The sequence below is a fragment of the Neovison vison genome, chromosome 9 (genome assembly GCF_020171115.1).
Source record: "Neovison vison isolate M4711 chromosome 9, ASM_NN_V1, whole genome shotgun sequence".
In the NCBI taxonomy this organism is placed as follows: Eukaryota; Metazoa; Chordata; class Mammalia; order Carnivora; family Mustelidae; genus Neogale; species Neogale vison.
In genome coordinates this window covers 23,355,888-23,383,484 of record NC_058099.1, presented here as the reverse complement: position 1 = coordinate 23,383,484, position 27,597 = coordinate 23,355,888, and the positions used below count along the sequence as shown (strand labels likewise).

The 27,597-nt window shown below is 47.1% G+C and overlaps 1 protein-coding gene and 1 pseudogene across 4 annotated transcripts in view; one reads left to right on the top strand and one right to left on the bottom strand.

Moving 5' to 3' along the window:
* Positions 1-27,597, bottom strand: part of EPB41L4B (erythrocyte membrane protein band 4.1 like 4B) — a 124,555-nt gene that overhangs the window by 9,943 nt on the left and 87,015 nt on the right. For 2 of the 4 annotated variants that reach the window (XM_044265176.1, XM_044265179.1), the window contains exons 16-22: positions 23,497-23,705; positions 21,263-21,381; positions 16,110-16,235; positions 14,967-15,034; positions 11,486-11,584; positions 6,058-6,244; positions 4,010-4,087 (exon numbers count right to left, since the gene is read on the bottom strand). In XM_044265176.1, the coding sequence (XP_044121111.1) occupies positions 4,010-4,087; positions 6,058-6,244; positions 11,486-11,584; positions 14,967-15,034; positions 16,110-16,235; positions 21,263-21,381; positions 23,497-23,705 (886 nt within the window). The remainder of the gene's footprint in view (positions 1-4,009; positions 4,088-6,057; positions 6,245-11,485; positions 11,585-14,966; positions 15,035-16,109; positions 16,236-21,262; positions 21,382-23,496; positions 23,706-27,597) is intronic. The other 2 variants (XM_044265177.1, XM_044265178.1) reach the window with 2 other exon arrangements.
* LOC122917934 lies at positions 7,723-7,848 on the top strand (annotated as a pseudogene).

Sequence of the window (27,597 nt, the reverse complement as noted above, 5' to 3'; positions counted from 1 at the left end):
AGGTTCAAAAATAAAAACCAAGCTATTGAGCTAGACAGGGAACCAGTTCTTCCGACACTCGAGCCAGGGACTGTTTTTTGTCCTACACAACCTTCGACTGGCCAGGCCAGTCTCCTCCCTGGCGCATGAACTCTAGACTAACAGTCCCCCGCCCAGAACAGACATGGGTCCTAAGTGCCTCTGCTCTGCCACTGGCTGAGCGGTTCATGCAGTCTGGGGATTGGGGAGGGACACGCCCTAAAGACAAGGCATCAGGAACACAGAAGGCATAGGTGTTTGTGGTGCATGTCACCTGGGGAGGGAAGCTGGCAGGACAGACCTGGAGGACAGACTTGATTGACGTGTCAATGTCCCCTCCTTCCATTCTGTTAACACCAACACCCCATGCATGAGCGCAGACTCACCTTCCAAAAGAGAATACCAAAAGGACAGTGGGTGCTCTTGGCCCTCCCTCGCTTGCCTTATCCCTTCCCCTTATCCCCTCTTTCTGCCCCGCCTCTTCCATCCTGGCAAGAATCTCCAGTCTGGTGGGCAGGTCCTCGATGCGGATCCTGGGACGGGCAAGCCACAAGCCGCACAGGCTGTAGAGCTCCTACAGCTAGGCTGAGCTACATAGTAAAAGAGCTGGGTATGGGAGAAGAAAAGATATGGAAAAAGAAGGGAAAAATGGTGTAAGAGTGACCCTGGAAAGAATGTTTTTTTTGGAGAGTTTGAGGATGAAAATCTTTGGAGTCATGCAGGGTGCAAGAAAATTAAGAAGGAAGCAAAATGGGATCTGAGAAGTGTTAACCAAGGAGGTGCTAATTTAATCTTGAATGCTTTTTGAGAGATGTCGGTTAAAGACGGAAATGTTATTATTCTCATTTGTTTGGACTGCGCTTCTTCAAAAACCACCCTATGCAGAGAAGGGATCATCTAAGTGGGAGTCATAAGGGTTAAACTAGTGCTACTGCTTTGGTGGGACATTGTTGAATGAAGGTAGGAGAATCTGGTCCCAACCCTCTCTCTGCTGTCCTTCTAGCTCTGGCCCAAGGAACCAGTGGTCCTGTGGCTATAGGAGTCTCATTGAGCCCCAGACCCTAAATCCAGTCTCTCTTCCACTGTCCTCTGGGGCAGAGACACACCCCCCTCCCCAACAAGAACAGAGGACTGTTGCCTGTATTTCCAGGATGCTGGGCAGAGCAGATGGAGAAGATGGGGGGAAGAGGACCAAATAGGAGAAGCAGACTGCTGGAGCCCCCCTTCCTCTTGAGGATACTTCAGCTTCAGTGAAGACGGGATTCTGGAGTGAAGGAAGGTCAAAGCCAGTGATGTCAAGGAAAGCCCCAAATGGAACAGGCTCTCATCAAAGTATGAGCCCTCCAGCATACCTTCTGTATGAACGTGTGCCGTGGACATGCACTCACACCTCAAATCCACACAAGCAAGACTAAGGATGTTCCATCCTGAAAACACGTATTTGCTGCAGACTTGAGCTGTTAAGTGGACAGCTGTGTCCCGGTGCCATACCAGGACCTCAGCTGTCCTGTGCCCGAGCAGTGCAGCAGCCTGGGCCCTGTTTCAGAGCTCAGTGAGAGCAGCCCAGAGATGAAAGGGCGGTATCCTCAGAGAGGGAATGAGCTCCCTGTGGCCAGAGGTGTACAAGCGAAGGCCAGACAGTCATTTGGTAGGCACTGGGGACCTCTGGGTCCCTGGCAGATGTGGCTTCCTTTCTAATCTCAGACACTTACTTTCAAAGAAAAGATAAAGATAGGACCATTAAATCTACCAGCTGGGCCAGCAACATGGTGGTTTTTAAGGGAATCCCATCATTCTTGTCAGAGCCATGAAATATTTTTTGGCAAACTAACCCAAGTTTTTCAGATCTGCCAGAATCTTTAATAAACACTCAGTATTTTGCTCATGCTGTACCCTCTGCATCAAATGCTTTAGTCCATTTCCTCCATCTGGCAAACTCTTACTCATACTTCAAAACCCTAGTGCTATGAAGCCTTCTCTTTCTCAGGGGCCCCAGACAGGTTTAGGCACTGGGTCCCACAACAGTAGCAGTTTCTATAGACTCTCAAATGGCATTAATTTCGGTATGCTTCAGCAGTCTGGAAGTTTCTCAAGAGCCTAACTCAGGAGAGATCTTCCCCCACTGTCTTCTATTCCTACCCAGCAGGTTTTCTTCATGTGAGCCTTACAACTTAGCTTTCTCCCACTTCTGCCTTCATATGCCCTCAGGTTGGTTCTCAGGTGCCTTTGGGGTTTGCTGCCCTCCAGCTAGACTGATGTCCTCCGATTGGGGCCCTAGCTTCCAGCCCCCACATGTGGCCCTCCTAGGGTATAAGGCCCCAGCTGGGATACTTAGTTGGGATACCGATGTAGCAACAGGCCCAGGCTGCCTAACTTGCTATCCTGTCCTCCACACCCCTTGTTCTGCTTTCTCAGTCTGAGTGCTTTAAACACAGCCCTCCTTCTAGGCATCGCTTTTCTTCAAAGCGGCAAATTTCTGAAATCCAGATGCCAGATTCAACCCAATTTGATGATGGAAAGGACACCAGAGAAGGAACTAGAACACATGGGCTTGGAACATCTCTGTCCCTATGTGATTACCCCACTCTGGGACTCAGTTTCCTCATCTGTGCAAAAGGATGGCGAGGGGATAAAGGAAGGCCCTGCTTCTGGGTTGCTCTCTCTAGGCAGTCTGTCTAACAAGAAGGCCATCAAGGACTTGGCTGCATTTTCTCCAGCATGGGAGGGGAACAGCCCCGCAGGTTCCCGGAGCAGGCTGTCTCACCCGCTGTCAGTTCTCAGCTGTTTATCCAAACGTGCTGACCTAAAGCTCTCAGAGCGTACCACGTCTCCAGATGAGAAATACAAATCACAAATGATCGCCATGTACCAGCTGAAGCAGGGACAATGACCATTCCTAAATGTTAGATGGCGTTTTGTCTCATTCGTCCCCCCGCACCTTTGAAAGCCTTCCAGAGACCCTTCTTACCCACTTCCTGCTCCTCCGGTGAGCCTGTCCTGAATGACTCCCACTTGGGGCTTCTCCCCAGCACCTTCTATGTGACTGTCCTGCCAAGCCTGTCCTTTATCAACCTGCCTCCCCTCCAGCCTCTAGCTGCCCTGCCCGCTCCCGGAGCCTCAGTCGAGGCCAGGTGTGCACTAAGCTCTCAGGAGGGAGTTTTTGACCTGGTGCACATTTTGACTCACACTCTACACTCGTGGGCCATGGTTTACGCTCAAGTACACTTGGGTATCTGGCCGAGCCCAGCCAAAGGCACATCCAAGTCTGCCTGCGTCATCTACTACTGCTCGTAATATCTCACACACGTTTATGGTGCTTCTACATTCTTCAAGGACTCTGTCTCATGGGATCATTAGAATACTCTGAGGCAGACGTGGCAAATGATGGCATCTTTGATCCCACGACCAGGCTCCTGAGAAGGGTGTGCAGAGAGTGGAGCCAGGTCTGGCTTGCATGATACCCGGGCCAGTGCTCTCTCCCCTAAAAGGGTCTCCCACCTGCAGGAGTCCCACGAGGACCACCACCATTCCTAAGGGGAGACCTAGAGGCAGGGGAGGGAGAATGGCAGAGGGGCCTGGAAAGCTGGGCGGAGGCCTTGAGCCAGTGCTTCAGACCAGAGCACTTTGCTGGAAGCAGCAGCAGAAGATGCCCCATGGGTGGGGCGGGGGGCATGCGGGGAGCAGCCCAAGAAGCTGAGAAGCCAAGACCAAGGAGCCCTACACACTGGGGAAGCAGCAGACAGGCGGGATGGGACCCCTGCAACCGCCCTCAGGGGGGAAGGGAGCACTGCCTCCCTGGAGGGCTCTGGGAGGTAAAGGGACCCATGTGCCTGAACCCCCAAAGAAGGCTGATCCCTGAGCCTCCAGGCCGTGAGCAGGACAAGAGGAAGAGCCTTCCCAACAGCGATGCCCACCTCTGTCCATCCGTCCTACCGCCAAGATGTTTCTATGGTCTGTGGCTTTTCTGGTTTTAGCAAAATGGGAAGTTTACCAGAGGAGTAGCTTCCGTGAAGTCCATCAGGAGATCGCCTGGCTCCAAGGTAAAGGCACCTCCTCGGTCAGAGGGACTCTGGGAAGGCAGACAGAAATACTCCTGGTTAGTGCCAGCTCTGGGCGGACCAGGGACTGTCACTGGAAGTCACAGACTTTCCTCCCTCTCCTCGCCCTCCCTTCTATCATGGAGCCCATGACCGTGCCAGTCCCCCACACGAGTCACTAGCCCCACAGTGGGCATATACCAGAAGTCAAGCCCCAAATGTCTTCTGAAACTTTAATGGGCAGAAAGAGTGTGTAGGTTAGAGAACTACCTTTTTAAAAGGTGCAAACAACTTCTTTTAAGTGCTTTGAGTGCTCTTTGGTCTTTTGGGGGGCGGGGGGAATTGCTTCAAAGAGTCCTTTGACTATACTGAGAGCAAAGCCCCCTTCGTGGATCAAGAGGATCAAGGCCTCAAGGGGCTAAACTCAGGAGCACAGGGGGCGCCTGGCTCTCTCAGCCGGTAGAGCGTGCAGTCTTTGATCTCCGGGTTAGGAGTTCAAGCCCTATGTGTGGCACAGAGTTTACTTTAAAAACACTTTTTTTTTTGTCATCTGCATAATAATGAGGAAGATCTTCATGGTGGGAGGGAGGTATCTCTGAAACCATGTTCAGCTTTGGGGAAACATTTTTTTTCCCTCTTGCTCTAGGGGTCTCAGCAGCATGGAAGGCCTAGAGGCCCTTTATGGGGGAAAAAAAAATAAGCTCCATCATCAGCTTGTCACCAGCAGGGCCCCAAGGAGAGAGATGGCCAGGAGAGGGAGCCCTGTGGCCTCTGGTAGGATGCCACCCACATCCCACTGAATTCTCCTCTGTTTCATACATTTTGGAGGGGGCGGGGGGGGGTGGTGTTGGTTTTAACCGTGGCAAAGAACAGGTGATAGGAACCTGTGTCCACACTTGTAACAAAGCAGTATGAGGGACTCTGCCCAGGACAGGGAAACCTGGCTCAAGTCACCAGATGGTGATTGACAGGAAAGCACGGAGCCTTAGTCTGGGCCAGTCACTGGCTGAGGGGTCTCTGGCTTGAGCAGGATCTCATGTTGAGAACCACAAAGGGGTTTCCAAAGATCCTGGGAAGGGAGCTGGTATATGCCTGGCTACGGTCAAGCAGGATGTGGCCTGGCCCACTGTCTCCTAGAGGCTCCCAAGAATGACCTTATTGCTCCACCAGACAGGGTACTGGCCCATAGGCTGGGCAGGGAAGCAGACTTGATTCCCATTTGCAGGTGAAGGAAGCAGGCTTGGAGAAACAAAGCCTGTGGAGTAACTGCTTGCTTCAAGCGGCCGTAAGACATGTGGAAGGAGCAGCTGGGAACAGAGTCCGGGGTCTGGGCTTGCCTTCGGGACACCCACCCCCACACACTCCCTTTCCTCAGTGGTGTCCACAGACCAGGGAGCCTTTGACTTGACATCTACTAGCAGAGCAATAGGTCTGACTGCATCTGGACCACTCGCTGTATAGAATGACCACAGCTTAGTGTCACTCAGGAAAAAACCAAGAGAAATGTCTTGAGTAAGGCCCTTATCCTAGCCCATTCACATAGTTAGCAACATCCGGAAATTGTAAACTGACAAAATAATATTTTCCACTTTCAAGCTATTCATGTGGGCCATCCAACATAAGGAATGGGATGGGAACACGTCTACGTTTTTACTCTTCCAAGATTTCCATTATGGGGGGGGGGGGCAACGTGTCTTGTTTTCTGTATTTATGTGCACTATAGATCAAGTAGGGATGATATTCTAAAACCGAACTGCCCTCAAACATCTCTTCTACTTCTCTTAAAGTACACTGCACAAGATCTTTATTATACCATTTGCATCTCATAAACAGGTCATCTTTCGGGAAGAGTTACATAAAAACCCAGCCCCGGGGGCTGTTTCCCCTGCTTTACAAGCGCACAGATGATTGAGCCAAGTTTAAATGCACGCGGGATGCCATGTGCTCAATTTATACTGAATTCCTAGCAAGCGCAGCTACTCCTCGGGACCCTCGCCCATACCTTGGCCCCTGGGGACAGCTGGCTCTTGCTTTCTGAATTCTGAGGTGAGCTGAGTTTGTGGCCCTTGGGGGACACCAGTGGCACGGAGACTTGCGTGGTGGCCGCGGTGGTGTTTGTGGCTGCGGCGGTGGGCGCTCCTACTGCCTCGGCCAGGTCAGGAGGGAGGTCGTCTTCATCACTGTGGTTACTAAAAGCACATGAAGCTCTGCTCATTACAACAATAAACAGGCTGTGGGGAGTGGAGGGAGGGCCGGGAGGGGGATGGGGGAGCTCCCCAAACAGATGTCTGCCAGATGTCCAGCTTCCAGGATCCAAAACAGTGACATTTTTGCCAAAGCCAATTTGGGCTGGATGTTCTGTCATTTATTTGCCAAGGGATTTAAAATTTTTTTCTTTATTATGGAAAGATATACATAACATGTATCGTTTTATCCATTGGTCAGTGTATAATTCAGTGACATTAAAGATACATTCAGGACACCCAAAACATTTTCATCACCCCGGACAGCAGCTTTGTATCCACTGAACAGTGACTCCCAATGCCCTCTCCCTGCAGCCCCTGGTAACAGCTGTGTTGCCTTCTGTCTGGATGAATCTGACTAGTCTAAGTATCTCACAGAAGTGGAATCATACTATATATGTCCTGTATCTGGTTTATCTCACTTACCATAATGTTTCCAAGGTCCGTCCCCGTGGTAGCATATGTCAAAATTTCATTTCTTTTTAATGCTGGATAATATTCCTTGCATTGATAGACCATATTTTCTTTATGCGTGCACCCCCTGATGTACTAATGTGTTTGAGACCCTGCTTTCAATGCTTTTGGATTGGGATTCCACTGGAAGTCAGATTGCTGGGTCATATGGTTAATTTTTTGAGGAGCCACCAAACCAAGGGAGTGGGGCCTCTCTTACGAGGGTAAATACAAGCCATTTAAGAACCAAATGCCTTGGGTAAAAAGCACAATGGCACCTTCCGTGACCTAACAGCTACTGTCCCATTGGTGTAATAAACTAGTTAGAGGGGAGGAGCTGGGCACATGCGTTTGGGGGCCTCATAGCTCTGGTCTTAGAACCTCTCTGGCAGAACAGGATGATGCAGGCAGAAAAGTACATGAGACAGGAAGTCGCCATGATGGAGGAGGAGCCCAGGCTGACATTCTGGGTTTGTTTCCAGGGATTACATGTATGGGAAAGGTTTGGCCTCCCACAAAGTATGTCAAGGCAGGAAGACCTTTTCATCTGGTCCCAAGTGGCCCAGGACAGAACAACGCCATCAATTACCCACTCTGAGTATGAACACTATCTTCTCAAACTTGCAGAAATTAAGACAAGTCCCCGACCCCCTGATGCCAACCGGACTGCTGCCTGTGCAGCACAGTGCTAACTAACCCTGCAGGCCTGGGGGCTCTAACTCGGCATGTGCCACAGGAACCGCGGGCCACTGATGAGCTTCTGGGAGAACCTCAGGGCCCTGGGCATAACCTGCTTAATAAGGGTGTCCCTGCATACCTGACCTTGGGCCATGCCACACAGCCGGTGCTAGCAATGTGACTTATAGTGAAGACCTGCTCTTGTATCCTAGAGCTTAGGGCCAGACTATAACAGTTTGATCTTGGGCTCCGGGGTGGTTATTGGAGACCCCCAGTAATAACCCTGGGCGCCAATCGCTTCTCGGCCTTTTGGCTAAGATCAAGTGTAGTATCTGTTCTTATCAGTTTAATAACCCTGGGCGCCAAGGCTCGGGTGAGTTCCCCTGCTTGGAAATGAGACACTGCCCACGTGACTCCTCTAGGACAAGAGAAGCAGAAGCTCGCGCCCAGTCTTCTTCAACTCCACTCTATGTGCCTTTTCCTTTGCTGATTTTAGTCTGGATCCTTCCACTGGAATATGCTATAACCATGAAGATGACAGCTTTTCTGAGTTTTGCAAGTCCTTCTAGTGGCTGATCAAACTTGAGGGTGATCTTAGGGACCCTGATACAGTTTTCCTAAGGGGGTTGCAAGTGGAACTCCCAGAAGTAATATTACTTCTAACATTACTGTTAGAAGTAATGGCTGAGCAACAGTGTAGATGAAAGGTCCACAGCCAGTGGGCACCAGGGTGGCCTGAGCAGGGTCCCTCCCAGGGCCGTGGCTTCATGGGAAACGTAGCCATGGTACACAAAATGAGGTGAGGGTGGAACTCAGCAAGGAGGGTCCTGAGAGATTCTGGAACCTTCTGTATACGGAGAAGCCTCAAGAGGATTTAGGACTTATTCTTAATTAGGGGACAGGTGAGGTTGCAATGAGTAAGTGGGAAGACCAGTAAGACGCCACATGAGTGGATCCATGCTGAGGGAGTTAATCCACTCAGTAACACACGCATTAGCCCATTTAATCTGTACAACAGCCCTGCCTTACGCTCTCCACTCTTCAGAGAAGCAGACGTTATTGGGTGGCGGGTTGTGACAGGACTTTCTCAAGGTCAGATAGCTAGTTAAGTGGAAGAGTGGGGTTAAAATTCTTTTCTGCCTCATTAAAAAAGAAAATTATAACCTTAAAAGCACAGTTATTTAGTTTAACATTATAGGCCATTAAAATACACACACACACACATAGTTCATCTTTCACAGCAGGAAGTCAACTGACGCTGCCTAGAATTGAAAAAGACTCCAAATTCTTGATGGTTTTTATAACCTTTTGTCCTAACTTAGATCTTGTGGCAAAGAGATATTGTGCTTAACTACATTACGTCTTTCAGTTCAACCTCCGTTTCTGAGGTAAATTCATGTTAAATTCATGAAACATCATTTAGCAAGTACAATTTTATGTGTAGCAGGATTCTTTTCTTTGAAATGATTTCTTTTCATTTTAACACTACATGAAAAATGTCTACAGCAAGAGTCGTTCGATGTGAACCTAGGTTATTTTTGATGGCACGATTCTAGGAAATTGGTTATCTTTTCTCTTCAGACTGAGGATATTTTTCTCTCCAGAATATTTTTAGGTTTTTATACAATGTTTAAATAAATACTAAAGTTACATTTCTAGAAGAAAATACAGCAGCTCATCATTTTCTAAACACATTGGCTGGTATCAGTAGAGGACACTCTTTCCTGCCTGAACTCTACACGGCGTCTGCTTCTTACTCTTCTCTGCATACAACAGCCATACATTTCTTCCCTACGTCATTACTTCCAGGACACAACATGGCGGATGTTTTTGTGCATATCCTTAAAAGCATCAGCTTGAAAACTCGTTCAGAGCATTTGAACGTCATGATGCTCTTGGTGGGGAACCCTAAAATCCAATTCTACATCTTGCTGACCTAGGAACCCGGAATACCCTAAGAGCCAAAAGGGCTGTGTGTGTGTGTGTGTGTTTCAAAAACAGTAATGCAGAAATATTTTTTAAAAGGGAAATCTGAGTTTTTTCCATCTGTATTCCTTGACACTGTGTTTATTAACTTACCAATATCTATGACGGGAAGTGAGTGGTGCCTGGTGTCAACAATTGAAGAACTATTTTTATGGGGCAAAAACTTAAAGCCGGGAAAAATCTCATCTATTAATTTTGCTATGATTACTAATGGGGAAAATGCCTCTATTCTTTGATTTTTGAAGCAAAATACTTCGGGGTAGCTTAAGAAATACATAGGTGACATTGGAGGTTTGAAAAGGGCTTGCTTAAAAGAGCCACTGCAGTGAGTTAAATTTTCTTTCCTTCCTGGCCACGTATTAGTCATTGTTTCCAACATGATTACATATCCCGAATAGGTGATAATAACACTCGGAGTTTCAAAATGTAAAAAGAAAGTCTAATCCTGACAGCTTTATCCTCCGGGGAGCAGATTTTTTCATGATTTAATTTGTCCCCCAGAAACCATTAGGACTGTTAATTATTTGAATTACTCATTTTGGCTTTCCTAGGAAATACAGCTGCTCTAACCATCCAGCGTTTCTATTAAGGCTAATGAAGTGGGAGGTGGTTGCCTTTTCCTTTTTCCCAGGTGCAGGCTCGAGATGGCTGTTTGAAAAGTGCATCCACAGTCACCCTCCCCAGCCCACACTTTGCATTTAGGGTATCCCCTAAACTTGACCTTTTCTCAAAGGCTTCCAGGTCATCAAGAAGAAAGGAAAGGGAGCTTCATCCACTGGCCAAGTCCCTTGCTATGGGCTGGGAAGGCATTTTGGCACAGCGACCCTCACCAAATTCCTCAAGGCTAGGTATGATCTCACCCATTTCACAGACAAGGAAAGAGAAGCTGAAAAAGTAATTTTCCCAAGAGTTTAGAGCAGTAAACTATTAGCCAGGACTCTAACAGAAGCCCTTCTGACTCGAGAGCTGCATGCTTTCCTCAGCATCCAAAGATCTCCCTGCAGCCCTCTGGCCAATTACACACCTAGGTATGGTGCTGCTGCCAAGGTCAAGAAATGGGAACTACCACTGTGATTAGCACTACTGCTCTTACTAAAATACTACTACTCTTAAGATAGCAGTTACTGGTCTTTGGATTATAATTATTTGCAATCTGTCTCTCCCTCCAATAAACCGTGACTCCTCAGATGGGAACTGGCAAATTCATTTTGTTCTTCCTAGAATAGCCTAAAACAACTCTGTGTATATAGTAGCCAAGAACATTTTTATTAAGCTGAACCAAACTGGACAGGCCCTGGTGGTTCCGGGATACTTTGGGATAGGACTCCTCCCACAGGTCTCACCCAGCTCAGACCATGCTACCATTTCATAATTTTGCCATGGAGGCAGCTTTTGCTATGGCTCCTGGGGATTCCCCATCCTGGTATCCATGCCCCTGTGTAATCCCTGACTGCTGAGTGTGGGCTGGCCCTCCTGATTTGCTTCTAAAGAACAGAATATGGCAAAAGTGATGGGATGTTACTTGTGATTAGGTCACAAAAGGCTGTGATTTTTGCCTTGTGAGAGTTCTCCCTGGCTCTTCTTGTGTGCCTTCTCTGAAGGAGGAAGCTAGAGAGGTCTACGTGACTAGGAAATGAGGGCAACCTCCAGACAACAGCCAGCAAGAATCAAATCCTGTTTCTGACCTGCAAGAATGAGCCTTCAGATGAGACCACAGCCCTCACCCACACCTTGAATGCAAACTTGTCAGAGAGCCTGACACAGATGATCCAACTGAGCCTATGCCTGGACTTCTGACCCACACAAACCGTGAGGAAATAAATGTGAACTGTTTAAAGCCATGAATTTTAGACTAACTTGTTACATAGCAATCGATAATCAATACATATGCCAACTATGTAATGCTTTCAGGGAGAGAAGTCAAGTCCCATTATGACCTAAATTGGAAACAAACTGTATTTTGGGGGAAGGCTCTTTGGAAATGGTGTGAGAGGCTAAAAGCATTTACAACTGAACATTTAGCATCAACTTTGTGATTATCATTTAAAAAACTCGCAGTACAGAACTCACAAACTGTATTGTCTTGTTAACTTCCTCACTCGGGGAGGCTTGATTTCCGGCCTTTCTACTACTGGCTGGGTAGTTTCCACACGTATAGGAATAGGACTTCTAGAGACAGAGCAAAAAAACAGAATATCACCAACAGGAAAGTTTATGGTCTAGTTTTGGCTGTAAGAATTGCTTTCTCAGTTAATTTAAACCCTTAATAATGTTGATAGTAAACATATCCATTTTTCTTCCTGTCCACTCTACTTATTAAATATAATTTTTAAATATATCATAGAAAGTCCAAAAAAGAAACCCAAAATCATAGGGAAGAAAATATAGCAAATATGAACTGAATATAATTGGGGTACCACATAAAGCTTCTTGCCCAAAACACCTACCTCCAGGGTTTGGTTCATTACTAGGTTTTGCCAATAAAATGAGCAGAGAGAAACCCGTGGATAACCCATTTTTACTTCCAAGTAATCTGGTAGTTATGCTATTTTAAATATAGCACAGTATATATTTTTAACAGATAAACAGAGTATTTAATGTGAAAAAGCATAATCGGAAGGCCTTTAAGACTTGTTCTAAAATATTTTAATTTTGTGTATATGTGAAATGTTAAAAATTGTTTCACTTCTATATTTCCTCAAGAAAATATGCCAGATAACCAATGGGCCCTACTCAAAACAGAGATTTTAAGAAAAAGCTTTCACACATTTTTGCAGCGGTTATGACTAATTTCATTTTACAAAATTCAGAAATTACCTTCTGGGACATAAGGGCATCAAAAGAAGTTGGGGTCCTCAGCAAGGAACCTCTACCAAACCAATGAACCATTCTGAGCCCCCATTTCTCCTCTATTTAGTGTCTAATACGGTGCCAGGCATGTTGCCAGTGCCTAATCAATGTTTGTTGAATAAACATGTGAATGAATGAGCAAATAAAGAAACTGGAGTCAGCATAGTCTAGATCCATGATTTCCCTAAGCTGGGACCCTGGTGTCAACTGAACACAGTCCCTGGAAGGACTCATACTCAACCAGGAAGCACACAACTTCACTTTGGGTGGAATGGTTGGCATCTGGAAAGCTTCGTGGAGGAGTTTACACTTAACCAGATGGAGGGAAGACTTCCAAGGTGAAGACAGAGTAGAGAGCTACAGAAAGCAAGGCACTGGAACCGCCAACCAGTGAGGTCCCACAGACGAGGAGGAGATGTCCACTAGAGCAGAAAGCAGGGGCCAGGTCACGAGGGGCCTCAGACTCAGGAATTTACACTGAAGGCCAAGTTGTCATTAAAGGTTTGAGGCAAGGGAATGGCACAGTCAGATTTGCTTGTTGGAAAAACCCTTAGAGAAAGGAAGAGGATACTAGTGAAGACAGGCTGGCCGGGAGCATCTTCAAAGACTGTAGCAGAAGGTAACCAAGCAGACAGACGGTGTGGGCTTGCGGTAGACCGGGATTCAGGTCAGGAAGAAAGAGGATAGATGTGGGGGAAGATATGAATTAGCAGGACATGGGGATCAGTTTTATGAGGGGACGAAGAGGGGAAAGTCGAGGACTCCCAGACATCAGATCTGGATGATGGGTAGGTAATAATGCCATTAACCAAAACAGAAAAACAGGTGAATGTGGGGCGCCTGGGTGGCTCAGTGGGTTAGGCCGCTGCCTTCGGCTCGGGTCGTGGTCTCGGGGTCCTGGGATCGAGTCCCGAATTGGGCTCTTTGCTCAGCAGGGAGCCTGCTTCCTCCTCGCTCTCTCTCTGCCTGCCTGTCTGCCTACTTGTGATCTCTCTCTGTCGAATAAATAAATAAAATCTTAAAAAAAAAAAAAAAAAAGAAAAACAGGTGAATGTTAGTGGGATAGGATGGGAAGAGATGAATTAAGGTTTTGCAGAGTCCAGGAGGTAGCTGGGTCTGTGCTCTGCACTAAGACAACGTTATACGAAGAACATGGATTGGGATTCGAAGGTGACATTCAAAAGTATGAATTTTCTTTTTCTTTTTCTTTTTTTTAAAGATTATTTATTTACTTATTTGACAGAGAGAGAGAGAGAGATCACAAGCAGGCAGAGAGGCAGGCAGAGAAAGAGATGGGAAGCAGGCTCCCTGGCGAGCAGAGAGCCCAATATGGGGCTCGATCCCAGGACCCTGGGATCACGACCTGAGCCGAAGGCCAAGGCTTTAACCCACTGAGCCACCCAGGTGCCCTGAGTTTTCTTTTTTAACATCAAGAATTCCCCAGGGCAATGTTTCCTGGATCATCTGGAGTATTGTTGAAATTCTGGTTCCTGTCCAGCCCACCCCACCTCCAAGGATTGAGAGGTCTGGAGAAGGACCTGGGTGGCCTGTGTGCATGTTTTTTGTTTGTTTTGTTTTGTTTTAAAGATTTATTTATTTATTTGTGTGCATGGTAGGGAGGGGCAAGGGAAGAGGGAGAGAGAGAATCTTAAGCTAACTCCCCACTAAGTGCAGAGCCCGACGCAGGGCTCTATCTCACAACCCAGGCCAAAACCAGGAGTCTGACGCGTAACCAACATAGCCACCCAGGCACCCCTAAAAGTCTGTGTTTTTAATGAGAGACTGATGCAATGACGCTTGGACCTATTTTAGGAAAGTCTACCCTGGGGATACCCACCAGTATTAGACCACCAAGGAGGCTATGGGACTGCCATGATTTATAGGTTGTGACTTACTTGGGCTGAGAGAGGAAGGGTGTCTGCTCTCTGGGAGATCAGAGGAGGAGGGTTTCCCTCTGGGTTTAAAGTGGTAATGGCCCGGAAGCTTTAAAGAGCATGCATGGGTCTAGCCCTATAAGGAGCTTCGTATAAAGAGTACATCAACGGCCAAAGGAAGAGTGATAAACTGAGCTGGGGCAGAAAGCCAGAGCCCAGTCCTAAGGGGTCTCCCAGGCTCTGCTGAGAAGTCTGGGCTCCACCGGGAGAGCAAAGGCGTCCTTACAGGACATCAAGCAGGGGAATGACAAGGTCTTATCTGTATACTTGTGAAGCACCTCAGAGCGATTTCTTTGTTAGCGCAGCAGTTAGAAATAATAAAACCGAGACTGGGGCGCCTGGGTGCCTCAGTGGGTTAAGCCGCTGCCTTCGGCTCAGGTCATGATCTCAGGGTCCTGGGATCGAGTCCCGCATCGGGCTCTCTGCTCAGCAGGGAGCCTGCTTCCTCCTCTCTCTCTGCCTGCCTCTCTGCCTACTTGTGATCTCTCTCTGTCAAATAAAATAAAATCTTAAAAAAAAAAATAAATAAAAAAAATTAAAAAAAAAAAATAAAACCGAGACTAAGCAGCATTTCTGAGATTTAAATGGAGTTGTTTTCAGCCAGTCTCTTTCTATCTCTTCGTACTGACATTCTTTCCAATTTTCTTTTCTCCTCTCTGATTTTATTAACAAATGAGTGATGTTAATCATCACTGGTGAGTGATGTTTCCAGGATAACGTTGATGATACAGAGCATTGTTTCCCCATTCAAACAAGAAGCAACAGACCTTACATTAGCATCCTGAAGACTGGATTTCTTATTGATATTTACAAACGTTGATTCCTCTTTTCCAACCTGTTGAAGAAAACAGGCCGGTTAGTCAAACCTGAATTATCTCGGTGAACAAAAAATGTTTTCAAGTCTCCAGCATTCAAAGGATTACAGAAATGCGAAGGTAGCTCAGAGAGGTGGTTCACGAAGTACTCAGTCAATAACAAATTTTCTCCGGTGTTTATAGAAGAAAAAAAATGTTTTCATGAGTCATTCCCCATCAGGGGGATTTAACACTTAATCATTCAAATGTAATCAATGCCTGCATTCATACTTTTATTGAGCACCTGCTGTGTGCCAGCTCATACTTGAAGGAGAAAGGGAGAGTGTGGGAAAAGTCAAACCCACAGTTTAATCCCCCAGCTGCCATTGCTGATCAGGAATCATAATAAGCTCTCGGCTCACCTATCACTTACGGCTTACAATGGAATTTAGAATCTGTCTTTTCATATCAGTGTAACAAGCCGAGGAGGAATTACATCATATGATTTTGCTAGAAGCCTTGTCCTCCTCCCTCTGGTGAATCCCACAAAGAACGGCGGGGGAGGGCGCCTGGGTGGCTCAGTGGGTTAAGCCGCTGCCTTCGGCTCACGTCATGATCTCAGGGTCCTGGGATCGAGTCCCACATCGGGCTCTCTGCTCAGCAGGGAGCCTGCTTCCTCCTCTCTCTCTCTCTCTCTGCCTGCCTCTCCATCTACTTGTGATTTCTCTCTATCAAATAAATAAATAAAATCTTTAAAAAAAAAAAAAAAAAAAAAGAACGGCGGGGGAGGGAGACACACGCACTCAGCCAGGGAGGCCAGCCGAACGGACACCAGAGGTCAGGGCAGCAGCCTGTGGCTTTCAACCCCTCGACAACCTACAGAGCTGGCGCTTGCACTTCCCCAGGGAATAACCGGACACCAGTTCGTAAGTCTTGGGGTTAAAATCCCTGTTCACGTAACAGGTGTGGTTCTTGTCTCCTGGCTGGACCCTGCCGGACGCGGTATCTCAGGCCTAGAGTATCTCTTCTCCTGTAGGGAGGGAAGGAAATCCTGACATCTGAGACACTCCGCAATGAGGTGACGCGTCATCAAAGGAATGTCCCAGCTCCACCGACCTGGGCACTCACTCGGGATGCGTTCTCCAGCTGGGCTTTCAAAATGTTACACTTCACGTGGTCGGCGACGGGGGAAGGCAGAAGCGGGGTCTGAAGAGTCTTCTCGGATACTTTTTTCTCTTCAGCCTGTGACAAACCCAAAACACATGCAACCGACTGTCAACAAAGAGGAAAGGAAACAGCTACGTGAACCTTCCCCATCAATCGGAACACAGGCGAAAACACACACGCAAGTGCGACCCCCAGCTCCTTGTCCGCGGGCTCCTGCTTTTAGTGTTTGCAAAGGATTCACAAGCACGGCCCCACCTCCTCAGCCTCCTCGCGTGAAGCAGGGAGAGGAAGTACTCTCCCTGCACAGGGGTGAGGGGTCGAACGAGAAGATGGGCTGAAGGGTCAGAGAGAAGTGGCTCTTCCAGCTAGGGGCACGTCTGGGACCGAAGCTTCGAGTTTCCCATCCCCTAGTGCAGTGCTGTTTCCCCCCATAACGGCCTCCTCTTATACAGATTCAATCCTGTGACTTGCTGGGGAAAGAGTGAAAAAATGGGCTTTGGGATTTTTACAACAAACCTTGCTGAAATTCCTGACTCTCCAGAAACTCGTATCTCTTTCACCTCATTGCGGAGTGTCTCAGATGTCAGGATATGGTACCCTTTCTTCACTGTTTTGTCATCTTCTAGGTACTCACTAAACATGTACTTAAAATTTATTTTTAAAGATTTTATTTTTAAGTAATCTCTACAGCCAGCGTGGGGCTCGAACCCAAAACCCTGAGATCAAGAATCCCACGCTCCGAGGACTGAGCCAGCCAGGCATCCTAACAGATACCTATCATTTCTATGATGCACTTTGAGTGGATTGCCCGGGCACGGCCCATTTTCAGTGTGTCCTACACAACAGGATCTTTGAAATCATAGGCTTCGTGGCTATTTATTGTAATAGACATTACGATAATTACACAACTATGAAGAAATACGCATCGATCTGTACAACCAGAAATCATCTCTGATGATACACACACCACTCTTCGAATAAAGTCTTAATGTGAGCCCTGCCTTAGGGCGGTCACTGCATATCCCAGTGCAAACATGGTGCTGGGCCCACAGCAGGTGCTCCATAAACACATACTAAGGAAGATGGTAATGATAAATGGCTATTATTAGAAGAGATGTGTTTAATAAGAAAGGTATAAGACCCTACGATGGCTAAAAGTCAATTTAGTGATCGCAGGCCTTGCGGCGGCGTGTCAGGTACAACGCACAGGGCGAAAACAAAATGTTCTCAAGTCCCCAAATGAACCCCATTTGTTAATTCAAAAGTCCAATTGAGCACCTTGGTACGTGTAGCAGGGGTGTTATGAAAGTGGTAGAGGAAGCAGAGGGTAATTGGCGGGTTGACATCATTTAATAAAGGAAAGAGAGCACAGAATGCAGTTTCCCAGCGGGACTTCCAAATGCATCAAGGAGCCCTTGGTGGAACGAGTAGAATGAGGCAATTTCATGGAACAGCAAGATAAGCAGGGGCAGAAGACCTGGGTTTTAATCTCCGCTCTTTCCCTGGCCAGCACCATAAAACAAAAATGATGACGATGGTGATGATGGAAAGAGAGACAGTCCCCGTCGCTCACATTTACTGAGAGCTTGCTGTGGGCCAGCTGCTGACAAAGCACGTATCACTGACTCCTCTGGTGGAGCTGTCCCCTCTGAAGGGGGATACTACCACCATCCCCATTTTATAGGTGAGAAAAACAAAGCAGAGAGATGGCAAGTCTCTCTCTATATATATATAATATACAATATATAGAATATAGAATAATATAATTTTATATTATAATATAAATAAACATTATAATATATTGAATATGTAATATATAATGACTGGAATCATTACCAGTCAGCATGGAGTGCTGGCATGGAAGGCATGGAATGCCCCCACCCTCCCAAAACAGGTAAGTAACTCATTTATTTTGAAAGATGAGCTTGGTGGTAGGGCTCTCGGATAATTTATCTTGTGTTTGTAAATTCTGCCACACGAAGATAATTGTTTAACACCAGCATGGGTGTTTTCACTGGTGTGTGGAGAGTTAATTTTGTAATTAGATTTCATTTTCTGCAATGATATGCTGGAATGTAAGAATTAAATTTGTTCCAAAGCCCACTTGAGGTTTTTGACAATTGCTTAAGGGGATATAGTTATACTGACAGTAATGACCGAAGATTAAAAAAAAAGAATGCTGCTAAAATAAGAAAAGAATGAGAATTCAGCATTATTTTTTTTCCCCCTTCAAATTTGGTTCCTTTAAACTGCCTCTTTGGGATATAAAATCAAAGCTGGCTTGTTCCTATTCTACCAGATGAAGCAGGAGCTGCCGGCCAGCTCTCTGAATGGACTCAGGTGAAGACCAATATAAATTTTGGAAAATCCAACTACCGTTCTATGAATAGGTTTGCATCAAAGGCATCTCTAGGAGATAAACGTCCAGACTGCACCGAGTCCACCATTCCAGCCTGAAGGATGGTTCCAAGAACACTATGTTTCTCTCTTTTGCATGACCACACTTCGTGTTCTGCATCCAGTTTGAATGGTGAAAAGATGCCTGATCATTCAATATTGAAATACAGATTTTACAACATACAAACGACAGTCAGGCCTTGCGAAGATTACAGTTGGAAACAGTCCATCTGTTTGGGGGAAGTCATTTGGGGATAAAGAATGGATTGGATGCATTTTTAAATTGTTTATAACATTGTTTACACATTTGAAATCTGGTGAGACTTAAATCCCTGTGATCATTTCAGGTGCAACTTTGGACCTGAGCCACGAAACTGTCTTCTTACCACCAAATCGAGAATAGGAAGTTATCCAAATCTTCAAAGACTCAGAGGATTCTCGATCCTTGAGACTGGAAAAATCCCTGAAAGCAGGGAAGCCACTGGTTGCCAAGTATAGGGTCACGACACGGAATGTGTGATTAAGGATAAAGAAGTAACACACTTTGCTTCTATGTTTGGACAAACCCAAGGTTATCTGATATCACTTGAGCCCACTTGCTCCCTGATGCATTTCTTCAAGGGGAAGGGAAAAAAAGGGGCTCCAGGGAAATGCTCAGTAATGCACCGTTGTCTCAGATATACCTTAACCTGGAGCAAGCCAGTCCTGCTGTCGGCCCACCAACAACTACGGGTTTCACAGAGATTGTGAGCCTTCCGAGGCTTGCTATCTGCTGTAGCTCCTTATAAAATACGTTTGGATTCTGCCAAACTCTAGGTAAGCTTCTTCAAATCATTTATTGTGTGGATTGCAGACAATAAGTTGGAAAACGAAGAGACTAAGAGAAAGAAGACCACGCAGGGGGCATGTGATATACTGGGTATATACAGGCCTGCCTGCTAAGCACTTGTTGATTGAGTCGATATCGGTGCTCTACTTCAGGAGGGATTCTCTCCAGCTGGCCATCAGGGAGGGTGGTATGGAAGAAAAAGCAGGTGAGCGGGCCCTTGATGTTGTCAAAGGGACTTGAGGCTGAGGGGTTTGCAAGGTATGCAAGGAAATGAGAAATCCTGGAAGTCTAATGTAGGCTGGAGGGCTGGCTCTAGTGGAGGAATAATAGTCCAGTGCGGGTAAGGAGGGAGAGCTTCCTAGGCTTGATCTTCCAAATCCTTCCTATTCCCTCCTATAAAGGGGGCGAGGCTAAGCATCGGAATGGAAGAAATGATTCACGAGGGAAAAAGACTGCTTTGGGGATTTTAAAAATTAAAATATGTATAAAATGCTGGTTCCCTACTAGGGGTGACTTTGCCCCTTAGGGGATACTTGTAGCAATGTCTAGAGATGAAGTGGGTTGTTGCACCTGGATGGGGGTGCTCCTGGGACTAGCGGGTGAAACCCAGGGATGTTGTCACGCATCCAACAACACACACAACCGACAGCTCCTCCACGACAATCACAGCCCAGAATGTCTGTCGTGCTGAAGTCGAGAAACTCTGGTGTGCAAAACAGAGTGGCACGCTGGAGTGCAGAGGGCACTGGGTCCAAAGTCAGGGGCCCTGGGACTCAGCCCCTGCTGTGCAACCTCGAGAAAGTAACTTCCCTTCCTCTGGGCTCAGATGGTAAGAAAGCTGAGCTAAATGGTAGTTTGAATCCAGCCGGGACATTCTATAGTTCTAAGATAAAATTTGGCTTCCATAAGGCTGCTCATTTGGGTAGAAGAACGGGTCTAACTAACCAAAGGAGAGTTTTGCTGTGGCCCTTTCCCTCTCTCTCTCCTGCCTTCAATCCCTCCCTTTTTTCCATCAGAAAACAAGTACTGAACTTCTACTGTGTGCTAGGACCTGTCAGATGCTCTGGACTGAATTGTCCAGATGCTCCGGCCACCACCCTGGAATTCATAGGTTGTAGCCCTACCCCACAGGATGGCATTTGGAGACGGGGCCCTTGGGAAGTGAAGAGATTTAGACGAGGTCATGGGATGAGGCCCTCATGATCAAATTAGTGGCTTCAAAGGAAGGGAGGGGCTCAGTTGGTAGAGTATTCGAGTCTTGATCTCAGGGTTGCAAGTTTGAGCCCTACATCCGGTATAGAGATTACTTACAAATAAAATCTTAAAAGGAAGAAGAAAAGGAGGAGGAGAAAGAGAGAGACTGAGCTCTCTTTGCAGGTGCGGATACAACGAGAAGGCAATCATCTGCAAGTCAGGAAGACAGCCCTTACCACCAGGGAACCAAACTGGCTGACATTTTGATCTTGGCCTTCCCAGCTTCCAGAACAGTGACAACTAAATATCTATTGTTTAAGCCACTCTGTCTACAGTATTTTGTTACAACAGCCGGAATAGACCCATGTGGATGGGTAAACGTGGGAAGAGGCAAATGTGGGCACCTCCTCATTGAGCTTTAGATCTAGAAGGAGGGAGAGATTCCTAACAGAGCCTGCCTGTTCGCCTCGGCACCGAGAGAAACTCCCTGTGCTGTCATTCAGCCGAAAAGAACGTAAGTACATTTCTGCTCTTAAGAGACTCAGAAATGCCAGGAACAATTGAATAGAAATCCCTCCAAGACCAAGGCACATAATCTAGGAGGCAGGCCAGGGGAATAACCAGAGGTTTGCCGCCAGCCGGCGGTCCGGGCCCATCACCCGGCCCTGGTCCTCAGCGGCACCTTGTTTATGTTGATGTGCAGAGCAGGCCAGGGTCCAGGGGCCTTCACGGTCTCCAGTTCCAGCTTCTTTAGATGGGCGGCAGCTTCGCTGAACAGGGCAGGCGGTCCTGGACTCAGTTCTACAAGTGGTGGGGGTGGGGCAGGGGGAGGAAGAATAAGGAAAGGTGGAATGGACAGAGAGAGAGAGCGCGGTGATAAAAGATGCTTACCAGAGCCTGATCTGCAGCACCCTTCTGTTTGCCTCCACTGCCCACCCCCCTCACCCCTCCTTAAATCCCTTGACTATGCTCCAGCTGGTGGGCTGTGAGAACACCTAAGATCAAGGCTTCAACGTCTAACTCCCCCAGGCAGGAGCTGGGAGGCCTTGGGCGAGTCACTCTATCTCTCTGAGCTTCTGAGCCATTTTAAAATGAAAATAAAACTACTTACCCTGCAGGGTTGCTTTAAAGATTAGGGGAGGTCATTTACATACAAATGCATTATTAAAGGCAAAACACTATGCAAATTAGAAAGTTGACTACTCGGGCTCACAGGCATATGAAGGTGCCCTTGAAAACCAAATGCATTGATTTTAATTTCTGTACTATTTGGATTAGTTGGCCATCACCCCTTCCACTGGCTCGTGTTTATCCATTAATACAGAGAAATATTCATTAATTATTAAGTATTCATTACATATGAAAGCTTAAACCAAGTTATCGTTTGCAATTGAGATCGGGCAGCTAGAATAAAAAGATAAATGAGGCACAATTCTAGGCTAGTGGAGGAGACAGAGACACATGTAGATACGAACGACAGAAACTTGTGCAGATAGTAAAAGTTAATTGCTGAAGAGGCAAAAGGGAAGGCACTCCAAAGCCAGGAATCAGAAAGGCGTATTAGAGAAAGTTCCGCCAACAACATCTGAGCAGGCTCCTGAAGAAATGAGTTCTGCATTCCAGGCAGAGGGAACAGCAGGTGCGAAGGATAGCACTAGGAACGCAGCTCAGCCATTGGTGAAAGAATTCATGTGGCCAGAGTGTAGTGAGGAATCGGGGGAGACTGAGGACCTTGGCAGTGGCCAGGTTGGGGAGGTCTGCGTGTGGCCCTGCTCAGAAGTGTGGGCTTTATCTCAGGTCAGTGAAACACCACTGAAAGTCTCAAGGCATTTGGTCAGAGCTGTGGCGAGACGTCTCACTTGGGCAGCTATAAGATGAAGACTGTATTAGAGCAGGTATTCCTTAGGGGGCTGTTAGAGTTATCTGGATACAAAAGGATGAGACACGGTTCTAGAAGGGCAGTGTGGATAGTGACAAGGGGATAGAGTTCTGATTCATCAATGCCCCGTGAATGATGAATTTCCATTTCCGACTCAGCCAACCCAGAATTGTTCCCTGTGGTCTACGGCGAAAGGCTCATCAGCTCATCCTTTCACTGCTGCACAGACTCATAGAATCTCATGAAATGTCAGGGCTGGAAGATTCCTTGGCCATGCACTAGACACCCTCTACCCCTTTTCATAGACGAGAAAGCTGAAGGTCCAAGAGGGTAACACGGGTCAAGAGCAAAGACCAGAATCAAAGTGTCTTGACTCCTTCCTCCAGCTCAGGGCTTTCCCACGTCGTATGTGAGAGAACCGGCTCCTTCTCCTCTGGTCTGTCACAGATTAATTATTTGGTAAAGCGTAATAAAAGGGAGTTTCTAAAAAAAAAAAAAATAATAGACCTACCAAATCCAAACCTATTTCTTACTGGTTTTAATGGATGTAAAATCACTCTGGTCTATTGCTAAAAATGTTTCTAAGTGCCTGCTCTCCATTTCCATACCTTCTTATGCCAGAATCTGAAACAGGGTACACTGGTCCTCCCTCACATCACTTTGCTCTCAGACGAGGGATGCCAGAAATGGGGCAGAATAGGTTTTCCTGTAATTTGGAAACGTAGAGATTCTAGCCTCCTGGCTCCCTCCTCTTTCTATTACTTGAGCCAGGGGAAGTAGGAACTGCGGGGAATGAGGCAGAGAGAGAACGGCTACGTTGACCTCCAGCCGGAGTTTCCTGATAAACCGTAATCTCTCAGCGGCTCCTGATGAAATGAACAAGGCGCGTGTCCTCTCCTGCCCCGACCTGGCAACCCAGCACTGCTTTTCCTGCCTTTCCATGCTACCCAGAAAGGGTCTGTTTTGAGGATCTGGGGAAGCCATCCATACCCTGCAGCATCCCTCCCTCTCCCCCTGCCCTTTGCAACCCTACTTACTTGTCAGGGATTTACTGCTGGAGTTTGGAGACCTGGAAGGCCCCTCCTTGTTCTCCAGAGTCAGCGAGAGGCCATAGTTCGGGTGATGCTGGTGCTGGTGCTGGTGGTGGTGATGGTGCCTGGCTGAGGCTCGGCTGGGTCCCCCGTTCTCCTCGACGCCGAAAGGCAGCCGGTCCGAGCTGCTGAGCCCTGGGGAAGGGAGCGGGTAGCTGTGGAGGGTGTCAAAGTCAGGATTTAGAAAAGTCAAGGGTCTTGATATTCCTGTGTGTACTTTAAAAGATGTTCTGACCATTAAAAACCAAGAGACATCGGTTCAACAAGCGTCTGCGGGGTCACTGCAAAACAGGACACAGGGGCTTCATGGCGTTCAGAGAAAAAGCGCAGAGGGGAAAGCTGTATTTGTCAGAGACCCGAAACCTGAAAGAATTCTTACTCTGAAGTTAAACAACTTTCGTTCAAGAAAAGACATCCCTTAAATGGGAGGAGGAAATCAAAAGCGATATTAGCAAATAATTTGCTAGCCATCCCACGACAAGACTGTGACCAGAGGGATGTCTTGGAGTCCCTTTCTCTTCTTCTCCATCACCGCACCACACAGGAGACACTTGCTAAGGTGACTGCTATGACATCTGTAATTTCAATTGTTCTGTTTTTATTAAAACTGCCCTTCTGGAAGCCCATGTCATCTCCTGTTTAGGATCCGAACTGCAGTTCCTGCCTATACTGTCTCCTCCAGCCCACTGTCCCCAGAGCAGCAGCGAGGGGGAAGTTCCTGTCCACTCTGGCCGCCTCCGGCAGACTCCGCTTCCCTGGGGTCAGTCTTGCATCATGTACGTGTGTGTAAGGATGTGGAATAAGGTGTGACTTTGGCTTCAGGGGGGTCACGGCTCAGCCTCACCTCTCCCAACAGGAAACATAACCCAGGGTATCCCGCTCCCCCAGGCAGCCAGTAATGGGGGCAACAAAAAGTGTGCTGAGCTGAAGTTGAAACGCCCGGGGTTCCAGCCTTAGTTCTTCCCCAGCCCGTGCGGGAAGCTTGGACCGTTGCTCTGGGCTTTGGTTTCCTCCTCTGCAACACCAGCTGGGTCAGGTGATGCTGGGCGCATTTCTAGGTCTGAAAATCGCCCTTTCTCCCAACTACTTATCTCGCACTTGCTTTCTCCCAGGTTGTGTGCTAGCTATTTTACATAAAACATTCCATTTTATAGATACATAGAACTTTGCTTCTTTGCTCGGTCCACAGTAGGTACTCCATACATATTTGATGAAAGGAAGGAAGCGAGGGCGGGAGGGAAGTCAGAAGGACTGACGAAGCTGTGGATCTGGGATTTGAGAACAGCTATGTGGACTCCAAAGCCCGCTGGCATTATTTTCCTGTCTCTCATAGATGCTGAAAACAACATCTGTCCTAAGGAGGCACAGAGACTCGGGGCTCAGAAGAGAGAAAATTCCCTTTAGCCTAGGAGGACTGGAGGGGCTGCCCAATTTGGGGCTCACCTTGAATTACCTTGAATGCGAGAATGAACACCCAAGGGGAAAGATGCCTTATAGCAGAGATCTGGTGTACGTTTAGGGCTGGAGGTGGAGTTGGAAAGCTTTGAGTAAGACCTTCTGACGAATGGCAAATAGTCACCATCTCCTATGCCAGCTCCAAGTGATTCTCACCCTTTGCTTGGAAAGCAAGATTGAGAAGAATTCTGAGGTTGTGCCCAGCTCAGGAGGAAAGAGTGTTGTGATTGATTAGTGATGTCTGCCATGGACTTGGACTAGAGCACTGGTGTCATGTACTCGTCTTTCCAAGTTTAAAAGTGTGTGATTTTTTATTTCAAGGAAACCCAGAGTGAGAAGTTAAACAGGGAAATAAATATATATGCAGGGAGTGATAAATTGCATTTAATAACATGTCGAATAAAATATGCATGTGTGATTTTCCTTTCACAGCTACTTACGGGGAAGACGGAGCAAGACAAACGGGAAGAGAAATAGATGAGGGTCAGAGAAGCTGCTCAAATCTTGTCGGGTGAGGGTCTCTAGAAGAGCAAAGGTTTCTAAGCAGGAGTGGGAGGACCTGGGAACTCTCTTAGCTCATGCACATGAAGGGATCACCATCCCAGAGATCCCAATTCATGGAGTTTTATAGGGTTGTGGGTCTGTTAAGGAAACCACTGCTCATGGCCTCACGGACCCTTCCCTGCAGAAGTCTAGGAGAGGCTGTTCGTATCGACTATGATGTAAATGGCATCCATGAGAGTTGTGAATCTACCCTCTTCCTAGGCACCTCAGAGAAGGTCAAGTCCACCAGCACCCAGAGCCCCAAAGCCTTGGGACCATTAGTTAAAGTCCAGGAAATGAGACCAGCTCTGTGTTCATGGTCAACAGAGACGGACGTTCATGAGCTTCTGGCATTCTGGAAACAAGGTCACAAGTCCTGGTTTGCAGAGGGTGATGGAGAAGGGCTATGTAGGCTTCAGCCTCTGCTTCCACAGGCTGGCAGCTGAGAAGGACTCTGGTGCAGAAGGAGAGGCTGCCAGTGTGCCCAGCACTGTGCTAGGCGTTTCAGGTTCAACTTTTGCAGTTACCCTGCAAGAAAGCTGCCGATGCCTTGTGTTACACTGGGGCTTAGAGGAGGGGAGAAAGTGCCCTGTTAGTAAACATCAGTGAAAAATCGAATCCGATCTAATTTCTTCTCTTCGTTTTTTTCAGGGGAAGCCCCCACTCCCATTCTACTTCCAACTCTAGAGAAGTGAGTGCTCTATTAGCAAGGGCTATGTCGTACAGGACTTTTTTGTCTATATTAGGGGTGGGCATAGCTCTGCAGACCTGGGGAGGGTGGGGGAGTCTTACGGCCCTGCCTAATCCCACCAGAGCCTCTCTCCTCTATGACCCTGGGTCCCCAGCCTGCTCAATCAAAATGTATTGCATACTGAATAATGGGATATTTAAAATATTATAATAATATTAATAACATTTGTTATTATGGTATTACAGTAATTAGGATTATATTTATGTATTTCTTTTTTTTTAAAGATTTTATTAATTTGACAGAGATACAGTGAGAGAGGGAACACCAGCAGGGGGCGTGGGAGAGGGAGAAGCGGGCCTCCCGGTGAGCAGGGAGCCAGATGAGGGTCCCCATCTCAGAACCCTGGGATCACGACCTGAGCCAAAGGCAGATGTGCAACAACTGGGCCACCCAGGCACCCCAGGAATTAGTATCATATTAATAATGTTACTATGTCGTTCTTCATTAAATATTATAACTGGTATAAAATGGAATAATTATTCTGAATAATCCTGCCAGAACTGTGACCAGGGCAGGGCAGGAACTGGGGAGGGTCTTGAGCTGGAAGAGAGAACTCAACAGGGCTTTCTCTCAAGAATGAGGCCAGGAATGGTGAGGGTGCTCTCGGAAGCCAACTGTCCCGTACAGTCTACAGCTCAGCCAAGTTCTGGGTGACATGGGCTTCTGGGGGCAGCTCTGGGGAGCTAATCCTAGATAAGAAATCACAGAAAATGGAGACCCTCTATTTGGTGGTTTTATACTCCCAGACAAATATTGAAATCACCAGGGGAACTCCCACATACCACTGGTGGGAATGCAGAATGGTACAGCTGCTTTGGGAAAACACCTGGCAGTTCCTCAAAAAAGTTAAACACAGAGTTACTGCACAACCCAGCAATTCCACTCCTGGGGATATATATGCCCAAGAAAAATGAAAATATGTCCACACAAAAACCTGTCCATGAACATTCGTAGCGGCATTAATCGTAATGGCCAAAAATGTAGAAACAACCCAAATGTCCATCAACTGATGAATGGATAAATAAAAGTGGTGCAGCCATAGAGTGAAATATTAATCCATGCTAGGACATAAAAGAACGTTGAAAAACGTCACAGTGAATGAAAAAGCCAGACACAAACGCCTCGTGTTGCATGATTCCGTCTATGTGAAATGTTCAGAATAGGCAAGACCATAGAGACAGAAAGTAGATTTGTGGTTTCCTAGGACTGGGGAGGATCGGGGGAGACAGCAAGACAAAAGACCCTGCTAATGATATAGGGTCTCTTCAGGGGCGTTGGAACGGTTCTAAAATTAGATT